This window comes from Protopterus annectens, chromosome 2.part0 (genome assembly GCF_019279795.1).
Source record: "Protopterus annectens isolate FY-2018-M chromosome 2.part0, PAN1.0, whole genome shotgun sequence".
NCBI lineage: Eukaryota > Metazoa > Chordata > Ceratodontiformes > Protopteridae > Protopterus > Protopterus annectens.
This window is the reverse complement of record NC_056728.1, coordinates 1,255,136,158-1,255,148,285: the sequence shown is the minus strand read 5'-3', so window position 1 is coordinate 1,255,148,285 and position 12,128 is coordinate 1,255,136,158. Positions and strand designations below refer to the sequence as shown.

General features: G+C 39.8%; 1 protein-coding gene across 1 annotated transcript in view; it reads left to right on the top strand.

The window, feature by feature from the left end:
* Positions 1-12,128, top strand: part of LNX1 (ligand of numb-protein X 1) — a 1,086,042-nt gene that overhangs the window by 206,067 nt on the left and 867,847 nt on the right. The window contains exon 2 of the mRNA XM_044061422.1: positions 6,743-7,170. Coding sequence (XP_043917357.1) covers positions 6,779-7,170 — 392 coding nt within the window. The 5' untranslated portion in view covers positions 6,743-6,778. The remainder of the gene's footprint in view (positions 1-6,742; positions 7,171-12,128) is intronic.

Sequence of the window (12,128 nt, the reverse complement as noted above, 5' to 3'; positions counted from 1 at the left end):
AGGATTAGGAATGTATTTCATGCCCTTAGCTAATAAGTTAAAAAGTGTACGTCCTATTGTGATGTTAGAATAATTATATATGTTGAAATTATTGTACGTGTGTACATTCCCTATAGTCACTATATATTTTCCTACATCATAAGTGACTAAAGTAGGAGCTTCAGGTTGTTCTACCTCCAATACTTCTGATTGTTTCTTGTTTTTGTGTAATTCTGATTCCACTGCTTTCTGTTCTGATAAGGTTGGCCAGTTTCTGCTGTGTCTCTCTGAAAATCATGTCTCCTATAATGATATGACCTCTCCTTTATATTCCTTTCATCCTGATTCTTACTCTCATTCCCCTGTACATTTTTCTTATTTGACCCTGGCCACATATAAGCTGTACCTTTATTATATTGCTCCCTATCTCTTTGTATCTTTTTAAACTTTCTATCACATATATTAATAATCCATTTGTCTGCTACCTGATATTGTTTGTTATACAATTTCTCCCATTCTGGGAATAATAAATCATTGATTATCTTAGTATTTAATTTTTCCGCTTCTTGTATTAATTTACTGAGTTTCTCATCATTAAATTTTATAAGCATGCACATATAATTACACCCACACTCATCAAAAAAAGTATTACATTCATTTTTGCCTTCACTTGTCATTAAGTTTATTAAGTTATAAGGAAGTACGGTGGCAAATATTTTTAGATGCCACCACCCCACCTGGACTTAATGAATTTATACCAGTCAAACCTTTACTATTATCATTTTGATAACAATATATGAATTAATCCCAGTTATTATTATTAGGGTAATTACGTGACAATAAAATTATTACGTTTTCAGTAGCACTAGGTACAGTTTAAGACATAAGTTGTGTAGAATAGAATACTTGATCAGTTAAAGATACTGTAGACATTTTTAAATTAATAATATCATTAATTTTAATATTTAGGGAAATGATAGGTAGTATGTATTTTTTTGATGTTAAGGTTGTTATATGGAGGTTTTTATGAGATGACATAAGAGAAGTACATAGTACAATTATGGGAAGTTGATGTATTTAAATATTTGTATGTATTATATTAATTATAGAGAATTGTATATTAATGTATAGGTATAGTTTATGTTATTTATAGATCAGTAGTTATAACAGCACAGCGCTGTTAATGTAAATGCAGAACTGTTTCTTTAAATGATTTTGAATTTTTTTGGCGCCAAAGAAGGCATTTAAGCCAGTATTTGGATATGGCGTTCAGTTCTGATGAAGCCCAATTCCATTGGGTGAAAGCACTTAACTGATTTTTTACATTTGTTGTTTTTAACTGCATCTAGTTTATTTTTTACTACAATAAACCCGTTTTTACACTACGAGTGGCGAGGCACTTATTGGTGGTTCCACAGCTACATAATTCTTGGAGTCACCCACTTTGATAGTGTGTGTCCAGTTTGTGAGCCAGTTGGCAACCCATCTTACAACAATGGGGTTTAAATGCAGTTTTCTAAATTTGTCAGTAATGCCTGAATGTGGGATTGTGTTGAAAGCCTTTACCAGGTCAAGGTATGCTGTGTACACAGATTTGGCCTCGTTAATGGCCTTGGTCACATTTTCAAAGAAATCCACCAGATTTAACACGCAGGATCGGCACTTCATGAAGCTGAATTGGATAGAATTCAGGGTTTGTAGGTCACCTAAGTCTTTATTTATGAGGTCCATAATGATATGTTCCATGGCCTTACAAATGAGGCTGGTCAGGCTTATGGGTCTTTTGCTAGGCCACCTTTGTGGAGGGGAATAACTGCTGCTGTTCTCTATTCCACAGGAAAAAAGCCTGTGATTAGGCTATGATTAAAAAGGGTACTTAGTGGTGATGCTAGTTCATGTTTTAACTCATTTAGAAGACAGCCTGAGATGTCATCTATCCCATAGAGTATGTATTTTTTGCCTTGGACAAGGCTTTGTGGGCATGCTCTTCAGATATGTAGGGTGGAGGGGTATGGGGAAAGGTTTGTTGTAAGTTAGGAGGTGATAAGGGAGTGAAATTTTCTACAAATCTATCCACTAGCAGGTTTGCTATGTCTGTGGGGTCAGTGTGTGTGTGTGTGTGTGTGTGTGACAGAGTTGGCCACTAGTGCTGCACCTGCTTGGGTCTTACCTTTTAAGCTACATACATGGCTGTAAAAGGCCTTATGATTATCCTTGGTTATACTTGCTGCATTTCTCTCAAAGTAGTCCTTGGAGGATTTGACAAGTTGTCTTATTTGCCTGTTGAGGCCGAGGAGGGTGCTTTTCCATTGTTGGGGCCTTGCATTTGTTTTCTTGGACAGCAACTTTTTGTGTTTATTGTAAGGTTTGTTGATGCTGGATGTCCACCATGGCAGCTTGTTTTTACGTGGGGCTCTAGCTTAGATTCTTTCTGATATGGTCGAGTTTATACACTTATGCAAGTGATTGTACAGGGCTTTAATGTAAGTTTCCACTTAGTTACCACTTTCAGCTTGGGGTGGGGTTTGGAATGCGTTTATAACTTCACCTAGGAGAGTATAGTTTGCCTTGGTGAAGTTTTTTAGTCTGATTTCATGCTTTGTGAGAACTGGTGTTAGTACCGTCTTGTAGGTGACTGATTTGTGGTCACTTTTATCTAATGAGGACCCAACAGTTGCGGTAGTGCATCTGTTTTATATGTTGGTGAGGACCAGACCCAGACCCTTGTCGGGGTATGGACAATTTGTTCCAGGGCATTTTAATTAACAAAGTCAAGGAACTTTTGAGGTAGCGAGTTAGGGCTAGTGTAGATTTCCCAGTTGATGGTGAGATAATTGAAATCCCCCATAAGAAGTGTGTTCAGTAAAATTTGGATTGTCACCAGTTGGGTCAAGTAGGCTTCATGGGCGTTGTGACCCATGGGGGGGGTCTATAACTGGCTATGAATTGAATGGGGGTCTTACCCACTGTAACTTGGACCTGGAGTAACTCCATGGAGTTATCCGGTCTAACTAGATGGGAGGTGAATTTATCTGTAATATAGATTGAAACACCGCCTCCTTTGGTTTTCACACTTTCATTTGCAGTCTAAAGGCGTGGAAGGCATTGCAGCCTTGCAAGGCTGGTGTAGTCTCTGAGGCCTTAAACCATGTTTCTGTGACTGCACAGACATTTACTTCTACTAGTGATAGAAGTGCTTCCAGGGAGTGCAGTTTTTGGTTTAAGCTCCTAGGATTTAGCAGCATGACCCTTATTTTGTTCTGATTGGTTAATTTCACGTCAGTAATGTTGTTTTCGAGATCTTGCTTAAAAAGGCACTATGGAGGAGGCAACAGCCTTTGCCAACAGTTGAAAGCCTAGAGGTACCAGGTGCAAACCATCTCTGGCAAAGCAGCAAGCTTTGTCGACCAAGGCTTCCCAGTCTGACAGGAATTGGATCCCCTTTGAATGGCATCAAACACTGTGCCAGTTATTGAAATCAATCATTTTTTGTTTATACTGTGGCATCATTCCAGATTAGGGTAGTTTGCTGCTCAAGGCTAGGGACATACCTGCCTGGGATACATACCCAGAGAGCTCAACCATTTCTCTCTTCATGTAATCCAGTGAGGTACATCTCAGGTCATTCACACCAACATGAACTATCACAGAGTCATACTGTTTTTTCAATAATAATGTAGTGGAACAGTTTGAAGCTTACATGGCTGAACTGGAAAGTAATGATTTTGGTATTTCTTTTACGTACAAAACCAATAGAGAGGTAATGCAGTTTTTGGATTTAGAGTTATATGTGAGTCAAGATAAGGTGGTGCAATTTAGACCTTATCATAACGAAACTGTCGCTAATAACTTTTTATTAGCCTCAAGTATACATCCCTCCCACTTCTTGAATTCTTTGCCTTATGGGGAGTATAAACGCATTTTTAGTAATACATCGGATAAGGAAAGGATAGGTCAAGAATTTTTAAAAGTGAGAAACAGGCTGCCTTAAAGATGGTTATTCCCCTGATTTGTTGGTAAGGACAGAGAGTAGGGTATTGGAAATTCGACAAGGAGCTGGTAAAGGAGTAAGAAGGAGACATGAAGAGCAATGCTTAGATGAAGGAACTAGAAAAATGTATTTTGTTAGTAAATTTTCCCCTTTTTCACATCTTTTGGCTAGGTTAGTCAGGAAATTGTGGCCCTTAGTGATGCAAGATGAATCTACTAAGGGTGTATTTTGGACCATATAATTTTTCATATAAAAGGTGCATGAATTTGAAACAGTTATTGAATAGCAAGCTGGACAAAATAGATAGTCAGGTGTTATCCCTGTCATAGGTGTAAGGTATGCCCAAAAGTTAGAAAGTTACATGGTTGTAGCATTAATGACAGAATTTATAAGGTTACCCAGAGGTTTTCTTGTCAATCGAGTGGAGTTGTTTATATCTTGGGTTGTGATTGTTCACCTAAAAAATGGTATATTGGACAAACTAAGAGACAAGTTAAAACATGCATTTTGGAGCATATGGGGGACATCAGACATAGGAGATTGGATAGTCCAGTGGCACATCATTTCTGTTCAAATCATGCAGGCTCAGATTCTTCTTTATTCTTCAGTCTGTTGGCTATGCCTTCACATCAACATGGGGAAACTCACTATAGAAAGTTGTTAGCCTTGGAAACCAGATTCATCATTAATTACAATACTTCCTTCAGGTCTTAACCAGGAGGTGAGTATTAATATGTGAAAGTGATGTTGATAAAGCAAATTAGATTTTATTTTGTTTTCACAGGGGTTGTCCGATTTGAAGCATGTAGTTAAATATAAACATAAATATGTACTAACTTTAAATTATAGTCAACATGGTGTGTAAAGAATGTAAGGCTGGGAAGTGCGTTCACAAGCATTTTTAATGGTTCAAAGTCACTTTTAATGGTTCAAAGTCACTTTAAATGGAAAGGGTTTGTGCAATGTGTATAATTGGTTAATATCATGTGATTCAGTATAAATAATGTACTGTTGGTTTAACAATTTATCCCTTGAAGGCTTTTTAGCCGCGGTACCAGGAGACACCAGTAAAGTTTTTCTGCACTTTACTTTTGAGAGTCTTCATTTTTTTTGTGTGTTTTGTACTTTTTTGTGGTTCGAGTTTCAATTTTCATAATGGTACTTGTTGCTGAGAGACCTAAGTGCATGTGTGATCTGACATATCCTGGCACCAGACAAGCAGCTGACCATGACTTTTTCCTTGTCTACCATGGTGAGTGGGACATCCACGTGTCTCCCTATTGAGTCTCCAGAGACAAGAAAATTTGTTTTTTGAATGTTATGCCTTACTGGCTTGGTGGGTGAGATTCTGGTATTGCTATGTGTCGTGTGTGCTGTGGGGATGGTGTTTGTAGCAGTCTTGTGTTTTAGAGTTCTCTGGTGTTTCAGTATGCTTTTTGAGAGAACCTCTGCATATGTGGATTTACATGTTTGATGCATACTATGTGTATGAGTAATGGTTTGTGTATGAGTAGTGCTACTATGAGTATATGTAATGGTGGACGAGTTGACAACCTTCTCCGTATTACCATTTTGAGTGAGAGAGAGAGAGCATGGATTCTAGATTCTTGGTGTAAATGCATCTCTTGCACTCTCTACTAGAGTGTGTTATTAGCAGAGGGTTGTCTGTGTACATGAGGCAGTTGCTACACTGCTTCAAAAAACCCAAGTCGACAAGGGTCGCAAGAGAAACAAGGGTAGTCCAACTGTCCATAATGCTAGGTTGAAGACTGTTGTCACTATGGGTGGCTATTTAGAATTGATCACAGAGGAGCTTAGTGGATAGATATTTCTGTCTGGGTTTTAGGAAAATTTGTTGAATTTAACTGTCCAGCTCTGGCTCACAACTGCACGGCAGTGCCCGGTGCTGTGCAAAGTGCAAACAGAGTTTCTTCTCAAAAGCAGGGCTTAAACACTAGAAGCTAAAAATCTGAAAAAAAAACTTTAAAAAGATTCAAAAGGACCAACGTAGATGCTTATTTCAAGCCCTAGACTGGCCTCCCTTTACCAGACAGCTCCCAATCAGCACAATTCTCTCACAAAAGTGCAGATAGGCCCCTTCCAATCCAAGATGGCCTGGAAAATGTGCTTAGAACAAACAAACCACTACAAATAGTTCCAGAAGCAGCAAGCCTATATCTGGACTATGCTACACCTACTAGCTACTAGCTACGGTAGTTTCAGTAGGAAGCACTAGAAAATGTTTAAAGCAGCAGAAAAATAGCAGTGAGACACTAAAATAATGTTTTAAACAGCAGAATATCAGCAAAGAGGCTCTAAATAATGTTTTAAACAATTAACAGATCAGTTATTTAAACAGTGCTTGGTGGGAAAAACAAAGCAATAAGAACAGATGGCTTAAAAACAGTGAAAAATACCAGTAATTACTTAACAGTAAAACTAACAAAAAAACTTTGTAAACAGTGAAATTTGATTTAAAGGACACTGAAAATGCTTTACTATACAACATGCAATTTATATCATTTATATCAAGAAATGATCTATACAAATACTTAAGAACAAAAATTGTTTTACATACAGTTACACAGTTACTTTTTCCCTTTTTCCTTCCTTATTTTTTGTTTTTTTGTTTGTCCAGAATTCTTGAGTGAGTGTCCTGAGCAAAAAAGTTGAAAGGTATGTTGCCCTGTAGTTGATGTTAACCAAAGCTACACATACTTGTTTATCTGGTTCTGAATTGCTCATAACACTACTCATCTTCCATTATTACAGGACACTGAACAGAAATTGCACCATACTGGACTGAATATGGACCAGAGAGAGTCTGTGGAAGAGGCAGATCCTGACAAGCAGACCCTGTGCGCTTCTTGTGGCCAGTCTCATGTACCAGATGAAAATCATTCGTACACATACCCAGACGAAGTAGATGATGACATCATTTGCCACATTTGCTTACAACCATTGCTCCAACCAATGGACACTCCTTGTGGTCACACATACTGTACTCTTTGTCTTACAAATCTCTTGCTTGAAAAAGACTTCTGCCCAGTAGATCGCAAACCAGTGATGCTTCAGCACTGCAAAAAATCAAATATCTTGGTGAATAAGCTACTGGATAAGCTATTGGTGGTTTGCCCTTTTACAGACCATTGTCAGGACATTATGCAAAGATGTGATCTTGAATCCCATTTGAAAAATCGGTAAGTCACTGTTCCAAAATGTTCTGAAACTGACTACATTGTGTTGAGTTATAATGGAATATATTTGCATGTGTATGTATTTATTTACTTCTTCACCTTTATGGTAGATCCTAGGTAAAAGGTGGAATAAATGGATAACCTATGAAAAGCTGACACACAACCTATTGACAGCAAATTAAGTTATCTAAACTTGTCAAACAACATACCTGCTTAATTTTTTGGTGACAACATTTAAAGAGCTGTTTTGAGTGGGTAACCCTACTAAAACTTCACTATGGGGGGAGCTTTGCACCAATACCTTGTATGCTTATACTATATACTAAAAGAGAAGCAAACTGTAATAATGCAAAACCTTTTGCACTTCCTGTAACATAATTGCACAGAAAGCACATGTCAAACTGTTCTAGGGCTGCTGCATTCAGAGAGTTGGGATCAGGGAGATTACAACGAATGGTATATCAACAAATTAAAAAAAAATACATCTGATCAATTTTTTATCTACACCGTTGTTGCATCATCAGAAGTTTATCTATATGCTTACTACCTCATCAGTCATTTATCAAAAGATATGGAACATTATCAATCCTAAAAGTCCCCTGAAGCAAACATATTCACTATGCTTGATAAAAAAAATTAAATCACACACTGCAGACATAACACAACCCCCCCCCACACACACACACACACACACACACACACACACACACACGTGCACGCACTCATGCAGGTGCTTGCTCACAGATTCAAAACACCTCAACTCACCTACAAATACTCCTCCAAACCCAGATTTGTACATAGTTTAAAGAAAAACCTAAAATAAAATTAAAAAAATAAAACACCTGAAAGAGTAAACCCATATCCTGTTTCTTTCAGTATAAACAAGTAACTTCACACACTGAAGACACACAAAATCCATGCAAAACTCTACAAAACCAATACTGCCTGTGTAACAAAATGAGTTACTGCCAGCCCAGCTATCTGGATTTTTGTTAATAATGATATGCCATTTGTGAATATTAATATAATTTATACAGAAATGTAACAAAAGGAGATGCTGCTAGCCCAGCTGTCTGGACATGATTCATATGCCTGTGTTACAAATATATTAGAATTGTATATTATGTATATATAAAACTACTGGTACAGAAGTGTGTGTGTGAAAAGGGTTTGTACAGTACTGAGTTAAAATATGAATCCACAGTGTATTTACTGGAAAAGAACAGAAATGTATATAAATTATTGTAATTGTGTAAATGTATATGTTTTAATAGTGGGAATGGGCACATAGAAGGTTAACTTGCAAAACTTCAGGAAAATAGTTGAAATTAAATTGTTTTATAACCATGTAATAAAAGAGGTGGTTTCAATGCAGCAAGAAGAGAGGATGTCTAAGACTAGGGAGCCTTTTGCATTGACTTGTAAGTGTTTTATTGTTATATGTCTTCCAGCAGCTGCATAGATCAGAGGGATATATATTTTTCACAGGGAGATGCAAAATGATGGCAGTTTCTAGTAATGGGGGTTTTCACCTGGGATAGTCACATGACAAAAGTGATGGCATCCTGCAAGTATCCCAGCAGCAATATTTGAGATATTAATTTAAGAACTTTCTGGGAGAGAAATAGTGCATTTTGTATTTTTTCTTTGACCTGACAGCATCAGCTGGAAAACCCACTCATCACATCTGTCTTGCCTGGCACTGGAAGTAAGTTAACTAGGGTACAGCAATTTCTCTTAGATACAGTTAGGAATATAGTGAACTGTAGCTTAGGTTCATAGGTTCATACTAGGCTATCTGCCCTGGGGCAATTACAAGCCTAGCCCGATTTTGTTTGGCTTACGCCACCCCTTGATTTGAGTATACTGTGCCCTTTTTAAGGTTTAGTTTACTGTGCCTCTGTCTAATAGTGACACGGAAGTAATCCTCGGGACAAACCTACGATCCCCCATCCACTCATCAAGATTCTTCTTGAAGAGATTCAGTGAGGGGCTCTGCCTAACATGAATTGGAATTCTATTCCAGAGCAAAGAGAGCCTCTGGGTTATGAATCTGTCCCTCCAGCAAGTTCTATTTATTTCTGTGCTGAGGTTCAAGTCCCTCAAGCGTGTGGCTCTAAGGGATTTAGATTTACTGAGGTGGAGCATGTCCATTAATTCTGGATTAGACATAGCTTTATATGTCAGGCATAGATCGCCTCAAAGTAGGCGGTATGCAACTGAGTAGAGCTGGAGTTTTTTTAACCGAGCAGCATATGGCATCTGCTTGAGTCCCTTGATTTTCTCGGTGAGATACTTTTGGGGTCTTTCTAATTGCTGCGGGTGTCGGATAAGGTACATCCCAAAAGGGGCATTATATTCTATGATAGGCCTGATGAGGGATGAATAAAGGGGCATAATTACCTCTCTTGATCTAGATGTGAATCCTTTCATGATGAGGTGGGCTATGTAGAAGGTCTTTCTAACCACTTTGGCAATGTGGTTGTCAAAGGAGAGATTGCTATCAACTTGGGTCCCCAGATCCCTAATTACTTTCTCTGTGCTTAATGGGTTACCGCCTATGTGGTAATTTGTGGGCACATTGATGTTCATCGTGCATACAGCTGCAGTCATAACAGATGGGTTCTCCTGCCGTCAGGCGGGTCCTCGGTCGGCCGAATTCCAAAGTCTAGGTCCGGCGTCGGTTGTCGTCGCTTCTTCCCTGACGTCAGTGCGCCAGGGGTATAAAAGAACCAGCCGACGCCATTTTCTTCAGTCTTTCTTGCCGCGCGGTGCCCGAAGCAGAAGCAGTTCGCAAGTGCCGGTCAGCCAGCTCCTGAAATTACGAAAATTTTGCAACCGAAGTCTTCTTGAAAGCTAAGTACCCCGTTGGGGAAACTTTTCTTGTCTCAGACCGATGTCAGACAAAGTTAATAATTGTATTTCATGTGGGAAGCAAATACCACATAAGGATTTCCATTCCCTCTGTATTCCTTGTTTAGGCCCAGACCACGACGTCTCGGTCTGTCGTTTTTGTGCTACATTCAACAAACGCACCATTAAGCGTCGGGCGGAGTTCGCCCAGCATTATTTTGGCAAAAAATGTAACTATATTATGTCATCGGATACTCCGACTCCAGTTTTGTCTAAAAAACGCAAAGATAAGGACCGACACATGAGGTCCGCGGCCTCTACCAACACCACGCCAAAGCCGACTACACGTGGACCGGTTCTCAGCGAGGCGCCTACGCAGCCCCTGACTACCGACGACACTACATTGGCGGTGTCTCCTGTGCCCGAGGTCGCAGGCTCCTCGGCCCACACCCCGACTACAGATACCGAAGCCACTCTTGGCGGTGAATTTCAAAATGTGGACAGGTCTACCTCCTCTCAAGGTGTCTTCAGACCTTCCTCTTCTTTTTCCATCAAGGCTTTCACTAAGTCTAAAGCAGCCATGCATTCTAAGAGACAAGCTACACAGGGCCCATCTCCAGGCCCCATGCCCAAAAAACAGATGCTTAAGATGGCTGAGGATCTAATTACTCTTATCAGGGGTTCTCAACCCCCCCCCCGGACAAAAGGCTCAGAGTGGAGGAAGAATCCCCCTCCTCTGATCAGGGCTCCATTATATCAGAGCACTCTGATGAACAGGAACATTCTTACTCCCCTTTTGAAGACTCTGATGCAGAGGAGTCCATTCCCTCTGTATCCCCCCCAGAGGATTACTCATTTGGGGAAACTTTGCATACCTTAAGGGAACACTTCCACTGGGAAGGCCAAGATTATTCAGATTCCAAGAAAAGGCTTAGGGAATTTCTCTTGCTGCCTCAGTACAGGCCTCTAGCTATACCTCCTGTCTTGGACATACTAGATGATGTGTACTCGGAGGCCTGCCTTAACCCGGATTCTCTACCTCCAGCTCCAGTCAAGCCTGACAGGTACTACAGGGTTCCTGACTCACACCAATTTCTATACAAAAGCCATGCTGCTGACCCAGAAACTATCTCACAGGGCCCCAAGGGAATTAAGTCCTCCACTGCTAAAAATCCATTACCTTCCGAGAGAGATTCCAGATCCTTAGAAAGGTGGGGAAAAAAGGTATATACCTCGGCCACCTTAACCATGAGGGCATTAAACTGTGAGTTCCATATGCTAAAGTACCAACAGTTTTTGTTATCACAATTGAGAAGTAAAATGTCACAACCTGAACAACCAGACTTGAAGGAGTTGCAGGATTTGATGCATAGTGCAGAACAAGTGGGTAAACATACCTTACAATTTGGTTTTGATGCTCTAGAGGCCTCATGTAGAGCTGCTGTTACAGGATCAGTCATACGTAGACATGCCTGGCTCAAGGAACAAACCTTACCAGATCATGTCAAAGCTAAATTACTAGATGCCCTTCTACAAAAGGATGTATTATTTGGTGCTAATGCTGAGGAGGTATTAAGGAAAATGGAGGAAAAGGCGAAATCAATGCAAACAGTGAAAGATTTTCTACAGGTACAACCCCCACGTTTCAGTAGAAATTGGCCTTCCAAAAATTGTCCTTTCCAGCCACGGACAGACCCCAAAGAGGTAGATACAGGCGGCCGAGGGGCAGAGGGCAATCCCAAGGATCGTTTAGAGGCAGACAATGGCAAGCTCCTACACAAAGAGGTGGTGAGGATAACTCGCAACCATTCAGAAAGCAAGCCCAATGACTTTCCCCTTTGCATGCCAAGCACGACTCATGGCAGCACCATTAGGCGGAAAACTGGCATTATTTTCAAAAAATTGGCATATTGTCACAAAAGACAAATGGATCCTGGACATTATAAACAGAGGCTACAGATTCCATTTTCACACCCTTCCAAAAATGAGAGGCATGCCAAACCTGCCACACAATCAAAGGGCAGAGGCACAAAGACAAATTTCAGATCTCATAGACATGAAAGCTATTCAAGAGGTACCTACGCACGAACAAGGTCAAGGTTTTTATT